The 18,917-nt window shown below is 37.3% G+C and overlaps 1 protein-coding gene across 2 annotated transcripts; it reads left to right on the top strand.

Moving 5' to 3' along the window:
• The first annotated feature begins 1,149 nt into the window (after positions 1–1,149).
• Positions 1,150–18,707, top strand: LOC109805453 (mechanosensitive ion channel protein 1, mitochondrial). Of its 2 annotated transcripts, none has more exons than XM_020367564.3 (7): positions 1,150–1,311; positions 1,492–2,379; positions 2,475–2,752; positions 15,583–15,683; positions 16,583–16,690; positions 17,132–17,353; positions 18,331–18,707. In XM_020367564.3, exons 2-7 carry the CDS (start codon positions 1,589–1,591, stop codon positions 18,442–18,444), a joined length of 1,614 nt encoding a protein of 537 aa, XP_020223153.2. In that variant the 5' UTR covers positions 1,150–1,311; positions 1,492–1,588; the 3' UTR covers positions 18,445–18,707. The 2 variants fall into 2 exon arrangements, with proteins under 2 accessions (XP_020223153.2, XP_020223227.2); XM_020367638.3 differs by having other exon boundaries at positions 1,170–1,387.
• The last annotated feature ends 210 nt before the right edge of the window (positions 18,708–18,917 follow it).

The raw sequence follows: 18,917 nt of genomic DNA, 5'->3' as shown, positions 1-18,917 counted from the left end.
CGATTTTGATTTTTCAAATTCTAATTGTGATGTGTCAATTAGTCTCACAAGTATCCTTTTATTTACGGTTAAGTCCCTTTCTCATCATTTGTTAACTATTTAACAAAATTTGTTGATATGTAATTGCTTATTAATTTTGGTGGGATGTTGTAGACGTTGGAATAATCTATTTCTTGTTAATTAGCTATTTAGAAGAGATTTGCTACAATATTGTTGATGTAAATCCATGATCTTTAGGTTGCATTATTTTCATACCATATATATTGTGGATACTCCAGTTGTATAGGTTAAATATTTTCATTCCATTGATGTATATATATTTGGGAAGGGATCAAGATGCAATATACCGAAAAACACATAACATAATTCCTTTTATGTGAAATGTAATTTTATTTTGAGCCAACATGACACCATAGTTACGATTTGAGGAACTCATTGAAACCTTGGTAGCAAAACTGACATAGGTTTTGACCCAAAATCAGACCAAATGTTGCTAGCCACGAACGAACTTTCTGTTGCACCAATTGTTATCAAGCTTGATGATACCAATTATGCTTTATGGTCTCAAGTGGTTGAGATGTATATCTCAAGAAAGAACATGGTAGGGTTCATAAATGGAGACATTTCCCAATCTGAACCAACAGATCCTACCTTCAGAAGATGGAGAACATAAAATGCTAAAGTGAAAAAATGGCTAATCAATTATGTGGATCAAGATTTGGTAAGAAATTTTATCCTTTTCAATAGCGAAACGGGTATGGGGTTCAATTGTTGTAACTTACTTTGATGATTTTGACATCTCTCAAGTATATACCTTGAAGAGACATATAAATAACATGAAACAAGCAGGATGGTCCCTGACCCAAATATAAAATCACATGTTTTTCTTTTTAAGTTTAAATTACAAAAGAAATACAATTAATAAATTAAAATCTTTTTATCTTTTGAATACTTCTATTTAAATTTTAAAATACATATTTTTATTTTTAAAATCCCGAATAGACTATAGAATTTGTTTATTCATAATATAACTTAAAAAATGCTTTTTAAATGTAAATCCTAGAAATAAAACAAATAAATTTTTTTCTCTTAAAATTTTCTATCCAATTTAAGTTTTAAAATTTTTACCCTCCCTAATTTTCATTTTCTATTTTTTTTCCTCTTGTCCAAACTGCGTGAGTCACACATACTCCAGCATGCAGTAGCCGTGACGATGCGAAGCAAAATTCTTTTATTTGTCGCTGTTTCCGTTTCCGTATGGTTCCTTGGAACAATGAACACTCACGATAATCGATTCAATTCCAAAGGAAAGTGAGTAATACCTCATTACCCTCTACGCAACACCATTTTCACTCTATTTTCACCTTACAAACACTCGATGCTTAGGGTTTGCCAATTCTTTCGATTATTATGTGTATTTTCTTATAATAAATTTTAATTTTGTCTAAGTATGTTGTGATTGCATTGTGATTCTTTTGCTGGAATTCGCAGATTGACGCGTTACTAAACTTGGTCGAAAAATTGTATCGAACAATGTTATAGTCATCGTTGTTTTCATTCGAAAGCTGAGTTGTTAGTGTGCTCAACAATGGCTGCTGTTAGGTCTTATTATGTAAGGCGAATAGGAAGCACAATCAAGGTTTCTTTTAATATGGAATTAGTTCAACGCTACCACTATCACCATAGTATGTGTATTGCAAGGTTGCCAAGTGATTCGCTGAGTCATCCTTATTATAAAGCAGAATTGCAGTTTGCTAAGAATCAGTTTAGTAATTTGGCTTTTGAATCCCGTGGAAGTAGTCACCAATTTGGTACTAGGGCCAATGTCTCGTTTAATCCTAGATTCGCTAGCGATTGTTTTCGGAGTGCCCTTCCTTTTGCTTCCGCGAGCCACATGTTGAATCGCCGGATGTATTCATCGTCGGTGGGAGGCAAGGGAAGTAGAGATGGTGGCACGGAAGTTGCTGCTGGTTCTGGTGCCAGTGACATGAATACCACGGGTGATTCTGTTGTTGGCGGTGATTGGGTTGGGAGGATTAAAGATACTTGGCAGAGTGTGGTAGATGCAGCATCATATGCTGGACAAAAGGTTAAAGAAACTTCTGATGATCTCACTCCATATGCTCAGCAGTTGCTTGATTCACACCCATATCTTAACAATGTGGTTATTCCGGTTGGTGGTACTTTATCGGCTACTATAATAGCCTGGTTCTTGATGCCTAGGATTTTGAGGAAGTTTCACAAATATGCAATACAAGGTCCCGTTTCTCTATTGCCAGGAAGCATGTCTGGGGAGCCAGTTCCGTATGAGAAAAGCTTTTGGGGTGCTATGGAGGATCCAATGCGATATTTAGTTACCTTCATGGCATTCTCACAAATGTTAGTGGGTTATATACAGTTAGTCATCTTTTTTAGAAGTGTCATTTTGTTTACCATATGTGCGTGTATGTGACAGCTTACTTTGATTTCTCCAGTGGTGTAATGGTTGCTCCGACAACTATAACCTCACAACATGTTGCACCCTTTTGGAGGGGTGCGGTGATAGTATCATTTGTATGGTTTTTGCATAGATGGAAAACAAATGTTTTTGCTCGGACATTGTCCGGTCAAAGTTTACTTGGACTCGATAGGGAGAAATTGCTTGCTCTAGACAAAATCTCATCTATTGGTCTATCCGTAATTGGTGTAATGGCTTTGGCTGAGGCTTGTGGTGTGGCCGTGCAATCTATTGTGACTGTTGGTGGTATCGGAGGTAAGTATTAAATTTAATTGAATCTGATCTGTTTAAATTTAGATTTTAGAATTTTTTAGCATCTCTTCTTTTTCTATATCTTTTGTTTTCTTTAATGTTTATGGAGGCAGGAAAACTCTTGCTGAGACTTAAGATTTGAATTTGTGGCCCCAAAAAACTGCTCAGCTCACAGCTGCAGTTATATATATATATATGTATATGCAGAAAAGATACATATCAAGACAAGATCTAGCCTATCGACCTAGACTACCCTATGAGTGGTGGGAGGCAAAAACAGCTTTTATAAAAGCTGTATAACAAATATTAAACAACTGTTTTAACACTTCCCTTCAACCTGGAGCATATAAATTGTATGCACCAAGCTTGGAATATATAAACTGAATTCTAGGTCCTCTTAAAGAATTTGTTAGAATGTCTGCAAGCTGGTTATTAGAGCTGATAAATTCGATGATAAGTTCCTTGGACAGCAGTTTCTCCCGAATGAAATGACAATCAATCTCTATGTGTTTGTTTCTCTCATGAAACACCGGATTAGATGCAATATGAAGGGCTGCCTGATTATCAAAATATAACTTCATTTGCTTAACTTCACAAAATTTTAATTCTTGAAGTTGTTTAATCCACATAGTTTGCAAGTAGCCGGAGCCATAGATCTGTATTCAGCTTCTGCAGTAGACCAGACAACAACACTTTGTTTCTTGCTGTTCCAAGAAATAATATTTCCTCCAATGGAGATACAATATCCTGTGGTGGATCTCCTATCTATGGGGCATCGAGCCCAATCTGTAACAGCCCAATTTTCACTGGGTCAAGAGCCCAATTAAGGTGGTTTAGTAGCCTGGAACGGGCCGTTCCAAAATTGGAACGGGCCGTTCCAAATTACTAAATAGACCTACTTTTGGTAGCCAGGAACGGGCCGTTCCGGATTTGGAACGGGCCGTTCCAAACCATTAAATTTGCCTATGTTTCTTCGTTGGGAACGGGACGTTCCGGTTTACAGAAATGACCTTTTCACCTAATTGAGAACGGGTCGTTCTAGAGTTGAGAACGGGCCGTTCTAAAATATGACCGTTGTAAGTATTAAATGCACCCCAGAACGGGCCATTCTGGATGTGATTTTACCCATGATTTTAGGGTCCAGAACGGGCCGTTCCGGCGAAGCCTGATGCCTATAAATTGAGCTCGCCTTTAAATTGAGCTCTCTGCCACTCTCAAAAGGCACACCTCTCATTTTCTGATTTCTTTTTTTCTGCTCTCTTTTCTTTCCCTCTACTTTTTGCTTCAGACCGAGGGGAATCCAGCGGAGGAGATCAACCAGATCCTTAGTTTCAGCTACTGTTTATCCAGGTACGGGGAAAAAGGAGAGATTTATGTGTAGAGTCACATGAGGGAATGGGTGGAGAAGAGTTCCTGTAGAAATTTTAATAATTTTATAATCATGATCTGGTGAACAAGTGTCGAGTCTATGATGAGGACAACCGTGCTAGAGTAACTCATTATAAGAGTGGAGGACCCATGAGGAATCATAATAAGTTTGGGTCATCTAGTAAGGGTAAGCCTTAGACCAAGTCTGTTGGAGATTCAAGTTTTAAAGTGAATAACCAAGGTTCTTTGCAACAAAGGAGTCAAGCTCCAATGACTAGCCAAACTTCTAAAGGGGGAAGTGTGGGTTCTATTCCACACAACAACTGCTTCAAATGTGGAGAGCCAGGTCATAGGGCATATGAGTGTCAGGCATCAAAAGTAATGTTTTAATTGTCAAGAGAAAGGACACAAAGCTCGTGAATGCCCTAAGAACAAGAAAGGAACAACAGAAGTTGGAGAGAGCGCTAGCAAACCTAGGGCGATGGGAAGGGTGTTTGCCTTGAGTGGTGCTGAAGCTACTCAATCCAAAGACTTAATCCAGGGTATGTGTTTCATCGATGAAACTCCTCTAATTGTCTTGTATGACTCTGGTGCGACTCACTCTTTCATATCGCATGCGTGTGTGTCCAAATTAAAATTACCTGTTTCTGCTTTGTCTTTTGAATTAATAGTAGAGACACCAACTAGTGGTTCAGTTTCTACTTCTGATGTTTGTTTAAAGTGTCCTTTGAGTATTGATGGTAAAAATTTCATGGTTGACTTAATTTGTTTGCCTCTAAGTCAGCTAGATGTTATTCTGGGTAGGGACTGGTTATCTTCCAATCATGTTCTTTTGAATTGTACTGATAAATCTATTGTTTTTGGTGAGCCTGTTAAAAAAAGTGAGTAAGGATTATTTGACTGCCAACCAAGTTAAGGTATCTTTACAAGAGGATGCCCAAGTGTACATGTTGTTAGTTTTTTTGAATTCTGAGACTAATATTTTGGTGAATGAACTGCCTGTTGTGTGTGACTTTTCGGATGTCTTCTCTGATGATATGTCTAGCTTACCACCTACAAGAGAAGTAAAGTTTTCCATAAACTTAGTACCAGGAACAAGACCTATTTCTATTGCACCTTATAGGATGTCACTCGTAGAGTTAGTGTAGCTTAAGAAACAAATAGAAGACTTGTTGGAGAAGGGGTTTGTGAGGCCTAGTGTATCACCTTGGAGAGCACCCGTACTCTTAGTTAAGAAGGATGGTAGCATGAGATTGTGTGTAGATTATCGCCAATTGAATAAGGTAACCATTAAGAATAAGTATCCATTACCTAGGATAGATGATCTTATGGACCAGTTGGTGGGTGTTTGTGTATTTAGTAAAATTGACCTTAGATCAGGGTACCATTAGATTAGAGTTAAGGGTGAAGATGTACCTAAGACAACATTTAGGACTCGTTATGGACTATGATTTTGATCTTAGTTATCATCCGGGCAAAACCAATGTGGTGGCTGATGCTTTAAGTAGGAAATCTTTACATTTGTCTTCCCTTATGATTAGAGAGATGAATCTTTTTGGCTCAAATTAGAGATTTAAGTTTGGCTTATAAGGTTACCCTTAGTAGTGTGAGACTAAGTATGACTTGAGTAACGAATAGATTGTTAAAGGAAATTGGAGAAGCATAATTAGTTGATTCATTTTGGTGACAAGATATGAGGCTATAGGATAAGGTGATGGATAAGAGTTTGACTTGAGTGTAGATGGACTGGTGAAATTAGAGATTTGATATGTATACCTAGTGAACTTACGCTTAGGTGCTTGATCTTTAGAGATGATCATAAAAGTAAAACTAATATTGTGGCAGATGCCTTGATTATGATGACCTCTGATATATCATTTTTGATGATTTAAGGGTTGGATTTGATTGAAGAATTTAGAGACTTATGCTTAGTGTGTGAGATTATCCTTAGGAGCATTGAATTGATTATGTTGAAAGTGACTAGTGAATTAATGGATGAGATTAGAGAAGCCTAGGAGTTAGAGCCTTTCTTAGTGAACCAAGTGGAAAAGATTGGTAGGAGTATAGATAACCTTTTCTGAGTAGAAATCGATATTGTTTTGAGGTGTAAGAACAAATTTGGGTGCTTAGTAACCTTGAATTAAGAAAGATGATTCTAGAGGAAGGACATAAGAGTACACTTAACATTCATTTAGGAGCTACTGAGATGTATCGGGACCTTAGAAGGATATATCGGAGTGGTGCAACGGAAGCATGGTGGCCTAAGATAAAGAGAGGAGTAGAGGAATTTGTATACTCTTGTTTAGTATGCTAGAAGTCTTTAGGAATTTTTGTAGTACTTAGACGTCCCATTTTAGAAGTGAGATAGTAAGTGGATAGACCTTAGTTGTAGGTTTGTTTAAGACGCTTAAGAGATTGATTCTCTTTGGGTTATAGTGGATAAACTCACCAAGTTTACTTGTCTTACCCTTGTTGATAATAGACATTCCTTGGTGAAATTCATAGAGTTGTACATCTATAAGGTAGTGAGGTTGCATAGGAATTAGAAAGCAAGATGCGAGGAGTCTACTATTGCAAAAATTTCGGGGACAAAATTTCATAAAGGAGGGGAGAATTGTAACAACCCAATTTTCATTGGGCCAAGAGCCCAATTAAGGTGGTTTAGTAGCCTGGAACGGGCTGTTCCAAAATTGGAACGGGCCGTTCCAAATTACTAAATAGACCTACTTTTGGTAGCCAGGAACTGGCCGTTCCGGATTTGGAACGGGCCGTTCCAAACCATTAATTTGCCTATGTTTCTTCGTTGGGAACGGGACGTTCCGGTTTACAGAAATGGCCTTTTCACCTAATTGAGAACGGGTCGTTCCAGAGTTGAGAACGAGCCGTTCCAAAATATGACCGTCCTAAGTATTAAATGCACCCCAGAACAGGTCGTTCTGGATGTGATTTTACCCATGATTTTAGGGTCCAGAACGGGTCGTTCCGGATTTGGAACGGGCCGTTCCGGCGAAGCCTGATGCCTATAAATTGAGCTCGCCTATAAATTGAGCTCTCTGCCACTCCCAAAAGCCACACCTCTCATTTTCTGATTTCTTTTTTTCTGCTTTCTTTTCTTTCCCTCTACGTTTTGCTTCAGACCGAGGGCAATCCAGCGGAGGAGATCAACTAGATCCTTAGTTTCAGTTACTGTTTATCCAGGTACGGGGGAAAAGAGGAGATTTATGTGTAGTCACATGAGGGAATGGGTGGAGAAGAGTTCCGGTAGAAATTTTAATAATTTTATAATTATTTCTGTTTGAAGAATTATTGATATTATTATATTCTGTATGTATTTAGGATTATGGATATATGATTAATTTGTAAAAATGATGCTCTGGGAAAAAGAACGAAATCGTAGAAAAGTGTTTGAGTTAGGTTTTGGAAAAATTGGGGGTCTTGTTATTTGATTTAATATTATATTAAATTGGTGATTCAATTGAGTATTAATTTATAAGTATTATTATTACATTATATGGTAAAAATTGATGATCTATATGAGGATTCATGGTGAAGTTCTTGAGGAGTATATTGTGAATCACTATTTTTTTTTGAATTTTGTGTATGTGTTGTGGACAAGGTTATCGAATAACCGTTATAAAGGCGTTATAACGGTATGGCGGTGCGGTTTCGAGCCTCTCCGCCATTCGCCATCCTAAAAATCACGTTTTATGGCGCCGTCCGCCATTTCCGCCGTGGCGGCCGCCATGGCCGTTTTGAGCTGTTCCGCTATGAAGGTGATGGCGGACGTAACGGTTTTTGGGCCAGTTTTGGGCTTCAGCCTAGGCCCAATAAGCATGCCCTAATGGTTTTAGGGTTCATGAATGAGAACGCACGTAGCCACCAGCACTCGCACAGCTCGACAACCTTCTTCAACCCATCTCCGTTGACCTTCCTCCGCCATCGCCCACCACTCGCCGGCCACCTCTCCGTCCGACGACCTGAACCGCGGTGGTCCACGACTCCGAAAACCTCAACCACGACGTGCGCGTGAATAGGGAGAAGGCTGTTCGAAACCTCCTTTGATCATCGTTCACCGTCGCCCACCACCCTTTGGTCACATTTCTCGCTGGCGACCTGAATCGTGGTGGTCTAGCGCTCCGGCGAGCAACTCCGGCGACTTAAAACCTGAAAGGTTTTATTTTGTTTTTCCTCTGCAGTTTTAATCCTCCTTCTCCCTTTATTTTTTCCTACTCAATTCTCTGCAGTTTTTAATCTGCAACATCAATTTTTTATTGTTTTTCCTCTGCAGTTTTTAATCTGCAACATGAATTTTTTTATTTAGTTTTTACTCTGCAGTTTTAATCTGCAACATCAAATTTTTTTTTTTTAATTCTTGTACTAATTGTTTCAATTCAAATCTCTATTTTTTTTTTATTGTTCTTATTTTTATTTTTAGGACAATGTCTAGCAATCCTCAAACTCAAAGTCAAGCATCCTCAAACTCTGTTAAGAGGACAGATATAGGATGGAAACATTGTCATCCTACCAAAGACAATGATACAAATGAAATTATGTGTAATTATTGTAAAAAAATCATGAAAGGAGGAATTACAAGAAATGATCCACTTACTTGGAATCAAGTTTATGATGCTTCAGGGGTTGGAGAGCCTCTAATGTATACTAGGCGTAACAAAAGGAAGCAACCTCCAAGTGGGGAAGGAGCATCATCTAAAAAGGGCAAAGGAGTGTCTTCTTCAACTAGGAAAGGAAAAGGAAAAGTTGTTGAAGTTGTTGAAGAAGATTCAGAAGATATTAGTGAGGAGTCAGAGGAAGAATTGCCAAATATTAACTTTGACAATTCAGAAGGTGAAGAAGTTGAAGGCTATGCCCCTTTGGAATTCAATGAAGAGAATGATTACATTGAGGAAGAGGAGGAGAATGATGATGATGAGGATGATTAGAACTGAAAAATGCTTCCTGTACTCTTGTTTTTTTTTATGTTTTTTGGTGTGTTTTAATCAATTATGTTATGAGACAATGAATTATGGTATTGTTATTATGATATTTAAATATTTAAGTTGATATTATGTTGGTTTTAATTTAGTTTTGTTGCTTGTTATTTATTGTTTTGTTGTTTTTTTTTTGTATATAATATATATATAAATATTTTTTTATATTTTTTTTTGTCCGCCATGACGTCCGCCATAGGCCGCCATGGCATCCGCCATAGAGTTATAAAGGAATTTTGGCCTCACCGCCATAGACCGTTATCCGCCATCGATAACCTTGGTTGTGGAATTGAGTTATGGAATGTGAATGTGAATGTGAATGTGAATGTGAATGTGGATGTGATTCCTCATGCTTATGTCGGGGGTGACACGACCTCGAGCAAGAGATGCTACAGGCGTGACCTTATAGTGTAGGATGTGATTTCTCATGCTTATGTCGGGGGTGGCACGACCGTGGGCAAGAGATGTTACAGGCGTGACCTTGGCATAGGGTGGGATGTGTGAGACAATTAATACTTATATCGGGGGTGGCACGACCTTGGACAAGAGATGCTACAGGCATGACCTTGGCATAGTATGTGATGGGTGATTCCTCATGCTTATGTCAGGGGTGACACGATCTCGAGCAAGAGATGCTACAGGCGTGACCTTGGCATATGGTTAATTGCAAGATTTGTAATGGATTGGTGTGATTATGATGTGAAGTTGATGCATGATTGATAAAATTATGATATGTAAAAATGATTGTAAATATTTCATTATGTAATGAGTTATGATGAAATTACAGTCTTCTGGTATATTTGTATGTGCTTTACATATAGATGCTTTCTTTTCTCACCGTATAATTTGTGGATGTTTTAGGTGAGGAAGATCCGGCTTTAAGTGGCATCTAGGATGCCAACAGTTGAATTGAGGGTGTGCTATGATATTGTGACATTGGGGCAGAAAATTCTAGGATATAAATTTTTATATGTATTTTGAGTTATACCTTGTCTTTTGAAAACAATTTTTAAACTCTTAAATTTTACCTTCCAAGTTTTATTTCCAGTTATTTTGGATATTGAAGAAAGAATAGTTATGAAGTTTTATGTGAACCTTTTTACTAACTTTGAAAGTTTATTTTTCTTAATTTAATTACATTATTACAATGTATGTGTTGGGGTAGTAAGGATGTTACACAACCAGCATCACAATACCCCATGAGTTGAGTATTCCCCTTGTCTTCAGATAGCAATCCTTGTCCTAGAGCCCTTTTAATATATCTAAGAATGTGAAGTATAGCATTCCAATGGTCAATGTGAGGATTTTGCATGAATTGACTAACAACTCCAACTGCAAATGAAATATCTGGTCTTGTAATAGTGAGATAAATGAGCTTCCCCATCAGCCTTCTGTATCTCTCTGGATCTGGAAAAGCCTCACCTTGGTCTACTATTAGCTTCTGATTTGAATCCATAGGACTATCAATTGGCTTGCAATTTTCCAAACCTGTTTCCTTCAAAATATCAAAAGCATATTTCCTTTGTGAAATGACAACACCTTCCTTTGATTGAGCCACTTCAATACCAAGAAAATATTTCAGACTACCAAGGTTTTTAGTCTGAAAATGGCTGAATAAATGCTCTTTTAGTTGAGAAATTATGGTAGCATCACTTCCTGTAATAACTATGTCATCAACATAGACCATTTAATAAACACACTTTTCAGCAGAATGACAATAAAATATTGAATGATCTGCCTCACTTTGTTCCAATCCAAAAATCTGCACAATGAGGCTGAATTTACCAAATCAAGCTTGATGTGATTGTTTCAATCTGTACAACAACCGATGCAATTTACAGACTAAATCACACTCCCCCTGAGCAACAAACCCAGGAGGTTGCTTCATATAAATTTCCTCCTCAAGGTCACCATGGAAGAAGGCATTTTTAATGTCAAGCTAGTGAAATGGCCAATGGCGAATAGCTACCATAGCAAGGAAAAGTCAAATCGTGGTAATCTTAGCCACGGGAGAGAAGGTATCACAATAATCAAGACCACAAATTTGAGTGTATCCCTTGGCTACCAATCGAGCTTTAAGGAAATCAACTTCACCCTTAGGGCCAATTTTAACAGCATAGACCCATCTACAACCAGCAGTCTTCTTTCCAGGAGGCAGAGGGACAAGCTCCCATGTTCCATTATGTGCAAGAGCCTGCATTTCATCAATCATGGCCTGTCGCCATCCTGGATGATCAAGTGCCTCATTGATAGTTTTAGAAACAGTAGTAGATGACCGAGAGGAAACAAAGGAAAAGTATGACGGAGAAAAATGGTGATAACTTAAAAAATTATAAATAGGATGAAGATTACAAGTAGGCCGACTACCTTTTCGAATAGCAATGGGCCAATCTAAATTGGAATCATGAGATGGCGTGGAGGATGAAGGATCCATGGTTTGGGAAGTTGTTAGAAAAGGATTAGAATGACGAAGGTCTTCAACAGTATCATGAGTATGAGGTTGAGTCTCCTCTTGGTTGGTGATAGAAGGATTGAGGGTTATGATTGGATCAGAGAATGGGATAGGAAGAATCTGTTGAAAGGAAATAGGATTGTCTATGGAGGGTGAGAAAAAAGGTGTGTCCTCAAAGAAGGTAACATCAACAGACATATAATACCTCTTGGTAGTTGGAGAATAACATTTGTATCCTTTTTGAAGGCGAGAATATCTTAGAAAAACACATTTAATAGCTTTTCCAGAAAGTTTGTCTAAACCTGGAGAGACATTATGAACAAAACAAGTACAACCAAACACCGAGGAGAGACATGAAATAACGGGTCATTTGGAAAAATGATAGAATGAGGAATTTGATTTTCAAGAGAGGAAGATGACATCCTATTTATTAAAAAACAAGCAGTGATGACTGCATCTCCCCAATGATGTATGGGAACATTCATGTTCAACATTAGGGAGCGTGCAGTTTCAATAAGATGTCTATTCTTCCTTTCTGTTATGTCATTTTGTTGTGGTGTGTGAGGGCATGTAGATTGATGTAAAATACCCTGTGAGGATAAAAAGGAAGAGAGTTCAGTAGAAGTAGAAAAATACTCTTTAGCATTGTCACTTCTAAAGATTTTAATTATCTTGCCAAATTGGTTCCTAATCTCATTAAAGAAAGATATGAATATAGGTAGAAGTTCAGAATGATCTTTCATTAAATAAACCCAAGTACATCGAGAGAATTCATCAATGAAGGTTAGAAAATATCTAAAACCAAAAGAAGTGACATGGCTTGGTCCCCAAATGTCTAAATGAATGGTAGAAAATATTGAGTTACATCTTTGTTCAATTTGTTTAGGAAATGATGACCTAACATGTTTTTCTAATTGACATGATTCACATTTCAAAACAGGAAGTGACTTGAGACTAGGGACCATGATCTTCAATTTTGCTAAACTTGGGTGACCCAAACGATCATGCAAAAGCTTTGGTTCTGAGGCTGCAAAACAAGATACAGGTGGGTTGTTTTTTAGGTAATAAAGACCTCGTAATTTATGTCCTTCGCCAATCAGACGACCCGTACCACGTTCCTGTATGACAAGGGAATTAGCATCAAATGTTATCAAACAATTTAGTGAACGTGTCAATTGGCTTAAAGAGATTAAGTTATAAGGACAATGAGGGATGAACAAAACAAAATTTAATTTTAAAGAAGGAGACAAAGGGACTTGATCAATTCCTTGAGATACAACTTTGGACCCATTGGCTACAGTAACAAAATGAGGGACTTTTGGGGAAGAAATGAATGAAAATAAGGAACTGTTACTAGATATGTGATCAGAGGCACCTGAGTCAAGTATCCATGGATCATGACCTTCCACAGATTGAGAAATACATGCTGTTGAAATACTTGGCATAGAAGAAGATGGAGCTTGGTTATTAGATTTTTATTTGAGCCTGAGATAATCTTGGTACTCCCCATCAAAAAACTTGGAACCTAATTTTTCAGATTTAGACACATGGACTGTTTTGTCAGGAAAATCATGTAGGGAATAACAATTTCTTGTGTATGACCCATTCTTTTGCAATATGTACACTGAGGACGTCCACTTTTACCACCACGTCCTCCTCGACTACTACGTCCTCCTCTTCCATGAGATGCTACCATTGCTGAAGTTTCAGTAGTTTCAACTATGTTTTCATCTTTCATCAAAGTAGGAACACGAAGAAGTCTAGTGACTAAGCTATCCATGGAGGAGATTTGGTCACCAGCCAAAATTTGATCACATGCATGATCAAAATCTGAATGTAAGCTTCTCAGAATCAAAACCATATATAACTTATCAAGTTTTTTGTTGACACCCTCCAATGAGTTAGCCACAAGAAATCTTTTCAGTTCTTCTATTGCAGGTCGGGCTTTTGCTACATGTAAAATCATATCATGGCTGGTCTATTTAAGAGAAGCTACTCTCTGGGTTGCATCAAACAAGCGTTGAATGTCATTAGCAAAAATATCTTGGGCTTCCTTCCAGAAAGAATGACATGTCTTAAATGACCGGAGTATTTCTAACACCTCTGATTCAACTGATTGCCATAGGATAACACACAGCTGAAAGTCAAGTTTCTGTCATTGAGACTTATGTTCAATAGGAATATCACTAACTTCCTTCTCCAAATGGTCATGATATCCTTGACCAAGAAACCATAGCTCCATTGAGGCAGACCAAGACAAATAATTTTTCCAGTTCAGTTTTGCAGTGATAATGGTGGGAGTACCAGAAAAAGGAAAAACGAGACCTGCGGAGGCCATTTCGTTGATAAGGAATAGGAAGAAGGAGATGAACAGTAATCGCAATCCAAAGAGCTTTCCTAATCCGTAAATTGAGGGCTGGAACAGACTCAGAAGGAACACGACGATGGTAGCATGACGGAGCTCCGATGAGCAGAAGGCGACGCGTGGGTCAGACGTGCGTGACTAGGCAGAATTTGGATTGGCGCGTGGAGACTCCGATGACCTCGAAACCTCTAGGGTTGGGTCGTGCTCAACGAGGTGCACCGAACCCTAAGGTCGCCGGAGAATTTGGCCATCAATGGATGGCAGAGTGGGATTGGACCCGCTCTGATACCAACTTAAGATTTGACTTTGTGGCCCCAAAAAACTGCTCAGCTCACAGCCTCAGTTTTTATATATATATATATATATGCAGAAAAGATACACCATCAAGACAAGATCTAGCCTATGGACCTAGACTACCCTATGAGTGATGGGAGGCAAAAACAACTTTTATAAAAATTGTATAACAAATATTAAACAAGTGTTTTAACACTGAGAATTTGAGGTTGTAGGTTTAAGGAAAGCCTTAGGCATATCAATTTGGTTGCTAGTTGACACCATCGGCACGGTAGAAATTGATATATTATTATCTAGTGTGGCAAGCCCCACTAATAAAAAAAAGGATCAAATTTGACAAAATAAATTAAATTGGTTGGGATTGTGTTGGTAGGGCATTCTGTTTGCAAAACAACTCAGTGAGAGAAAGTGCTGCATAAGCTGGTTTTATAAAAATAAATTGTATAACTAGGAAGTAAAATTGCCGCGATCTCTAAAGAGACTGTAGTTTTAGGGATTTGGCTTGTTGTTCTAGGGATTTGGCTCCTCTAAAGTGAGGGGGAGTGCACTAATAACTGTTAATTAACAAATCAACATTTGAGATTCTAACTAATACTTGATTTTATCACAATCCTCAACCATTATTTTTCTTATTTTAATCAACTGTTGTAACTAGGGGTGTTCATGGATCGGTTTTTTGAAACCGAACCGAACCGTTTTATAAAAGTGGATCGGTTAACCGATCCATTTTTTATAAAGTGGATCGGTTTGGTTTTTTTAAAATATGGATTGGTTTTTTTGAAACTGGATCGGTTTGGTGCGGTGCAGTTATCCACTTTTTTACTCATATATGGATCGGTTTTTTTAGAAAACCAAACCGAACCGAACCGATCCACTTTGTAAAAATGGATCGGATAACTGAACCGATTTTATAAAGTGGTTCGGTTCGGATTTTTTTTCAAAATGGATCGGATTTTTCAATATGGATCGGTTCAAATCAATTTGGATTTTTTGCACACCCCTAGTTGTAACTTGTGAGTGCAATTTATCTTTTAAAGTACACCACCTATCTTTAGAGGAGTTGGATCCTAGTTCTAGAGCAATGTGTCAGATCAATAGTAAGAAAAAAAAGGAATATAATACACACATGCACATGAAGTATTTTCTTGTGTTCCATTTAGTGGAAACATCAGCTATCCTTAACCCCTACCTGATGATCCTGCTTAAGAGTCTAATATCAAAACATGTTAAGACCTCAATATTAGTTTCTTTATTCATTTAATAAATGTTTTATTAGTTGCTTCCCATTCATTAACAAGTTTCACGTTTATTTTCTACCAATAAAATATGGAATGGAAGATTTCATGTTTCTGTCTCTCTTATGCAGGAGTGGCTACTGCTTTTGCTGCCAGGGACATTCTTGGCAATGTGTTCAGTGGTTTATCCATGCAGTTTTCGAAGCCCTTTTCAATTGGAGATACCATAAAAGTATGTTGAGATATTAGGTGCACATTAATGATAGAAGTTATTTTCTGAACCATGGTCTTGTGCTATTGCTATGTGTTGGTATTAGGTAGTAGAGAGGAAAAGTATGAAAGGAAACTTTTGTATCCTGTGAAAAATGAATTTGATACTTACAGAAGATAAAAGATCAGAGCTATATATAGCTTTACAAGAGAAAAATCAAAAGACTAACTAATTATAACTAAGAGTTAGTTACACAGTACAGCTGTCACGATAATGACAGGCCCAAAGAATACAACTGAAAATACAGAGATTATAGACAAAACAGATTACAGAGTAAAGCACCACTCTAATAGTTGGAAATAGTAGCATTTAATGATTACTACTTTTTCAAGTAGCTTAGTTATTGTGTTTAGCCATGTTCAATGTATCTTTGGAAGAAGTTCTATCGAAAATAATAGTAATTATTCTCTTTCTAATCATTATTATACATAGATCACTCTGCTGAGTGGAAAACACACACTAGCAGATTCAGAAAATAAATGGTGTTTCTCTTCTTACACTATCTTTGCCCTTGAATGTCCTCTTTACAGTCATTTTTTTAGGTGAGGAATGCTAATTAATTTTTTACTACTTGCACGTTAGTTGGTAATAGAAATATTAAAGTCATTCATTACTGGTGCTCTTTTCAAATGGCCCAATATGTAGTGCATATATAAATGTAGTTTGTATGTTAAGGGTTAGAATTAGGGTTGAAACATTAGAGGCCCAAAATAAAAATAAATTAGGTGAGGGTTTTTGAGACAGATAAAATGAATTTGGAGAACATGACAAATTTATCATGTTCCATGCATCAATGTAGGTCTTCCCCTGATTACATCCCATGTTTCTTAAATTTGTCTAAGAGATTGTAAAAATTGCAGGCTGGCTCGATAGAGGGTCAAGTGGTGGAAATGGGTCTTACTACCACATCATTGCTGAGTTCGGAGAAGTTCCCAGTCATTGTGCCAAACTCATTTTTTTCTAGCCAGGTGAGCCTCCGCCACCCGAACCTCCTTTTCCTGGTGTTTCTGAACAGGCTCACTTCCTCTACGGTCATTTTAGCAATACAGAGAGGTGTGACCTGCATTTTATCTAATATGCATGTATGCATTGACTTCTAGAAGTCAAATCTGTTCTGAACACTAACATTACCAATCAATCATCTTGATCTTTGGCACTACATCATGCAAACTGCAAAGATATGCAACCTTTTAGAAAATGCTTGCTACATATTTGTAGCTCATTGTTGAATTGATTCTATTAATTAAACCAAGAGTATTTCCATTTCTTCAATGATTCATAGTTGTTTTTTTGTTGTTTTACTTTCCAAACAGTAGTTTGAGCAGGCTTCTTGTAGGTCATGATCTACTTTCTGCCTTGGTCTTCTTCTCATCGATTATGATAGTCCTCTTTTCATGTTAACCTTGTAGGTTATTGTGAACAAGTCACGTGCTGAATATCGTGCCATTATTACCAAAATTCCGTTGCAAACTGAGGATTTAAGTAAGATTCCCCTGATTTCAGATGATGTAAAAGGCATGCTCAGATCAAATGCGAAGGTTTTCTTAGGAAAAGATGTTCCATACTGTTTCTTATCCCGTATAGAAAGTTCCTATGCAGAATTGACTCTTGGATACAACCTCAAACAAATGGTACCTTGCCCATCTGAATTCCTGAATATGTCCATATTATGGTTGTCATACTCAATGAATCCGTTTTGTTCATAAAACGCTTTTGGAATACTTATTCTTAAAATAAATTATAGGAAATTGACGTGCAAGCACAGTGAAACACCAACCCATTACTTATGGGGCGTGCTACGTAGGAAGTACAATATGGAGATGTTATAGTTATCTTTGAAGTTTCCTTTGCTTCTTTTTATATTGCATTTATTTTTTTCGTATATCCTGCTTGTTCTATGTTGGTTTTGACCGTTCAAGGAATATGCAAATGATATCTCACTGCACCTAAATTTCAATCACTATTCTTCAGATGATATGTTAATAACTTGTAGAAACGTAGCACCAAGCAGGTAGGAATAATGACATGGAGAACTGGCCAAGGACTCTTGTATCACCTGATTTTCTGATAGGTTGCAAAAATAGAGATAAGGGGATATGTTAGCCGAAATGTTTAGATTTCAAATTTCATAGCTGATGTTTTATTCACTTGATCCAAGATGAAGTGTACACTAATTAGTTCTGATTCCGATTGGATTACTGATTACCAATCAATCCCTAATGCTGTAGTTGATAGGAAGTGAGCCAATTGCTATATAACAACACTGCATGTGGACCAGAAAACTAAGAGCTCAATTAAGGATATACAATTTCTGTAACGTACATTTCATAAATGCATCTAAAAGGAAAATATTATTTATCTCAAATCATATTAGTTAGGTGACTTCTTGTGAGGTTTCCTTGTTAACGTGGTAAGGTCTTTTTGTAAAAATGTCTGCACCTAGCTTCAACAATGGTTCAGTATCCTGCTTTCTATCTTTTTCACTCTATTATCTAGTGCTGGGTCAGGAAATCTTTCATTCCTGTGATACATCTTCATACTTCAATTGACCATGTTTGCCTGTACAATTTTTATCCCTTGTGTTTATCTTGTATTTTTGCTTTTACAGCGCAAAGACGAACTATACTCTGCACAACAAGATATTCTCCTGCAGGCAGTTCACATCATTAAGAATCACGGGATTGCTCTTGGCAGCACATGGCAAGACATGTCTTCTAAATGATGTGCTCTGCATGATGACAATTCTGGAACTAGTGGTTGCTAGACATTGTGGGTTTTAGCTTTTACTAATACGAGGCCTGCAGGTATATTAATTTGTCATTGGCTTGCACTGAAGCAGTTTCCTAATACTAGTTGCATAGTTGGTTTACTTGGCTTCAGTTTTTTATTTTTTATTTTTTATTTTTTTTTATTTACTAAAGAATATAAATTTTTTACATTGAGTGAATTGTGGCATATCCATTTATGAAGTTTCCTTTTTATTTATTTATTTATTTATATATATATAATAATAAATCTTAGTTGCTATAATAATATGATATTCTCTCTCCTCCATCTTAAAAAGTTGGGTCAGTGCACAAGGCTCTCACCTAACGGGGTTGTTAGGTTTGGAAAAGGGTTGTACACAGCCTTATTCCCTTAAGTGGAGAGACTATTTCCAAGATTTTTGTTGGAAATATTGCATCCTTTGAAGAT

Source organism: Cajanus cajan, chromosome 3 (assembly GCF_000230855.2).
Source record: "Cajanus cajan strain Asha chromosome 3, NIPB_CcT2T_4, whole genome shotgun sequence".
NCBI lineage: Eukaryota > Viridiplantae > Streptophyta > Magnoliopsida > Fabales > Fabaceae > Cajanus > Cajanus cajan.
The sequence above is the reverse complement of the archived record's forward strand: the minus strand, read 5'-3'. Positions and strand labels throughout refer to the sequence as shown.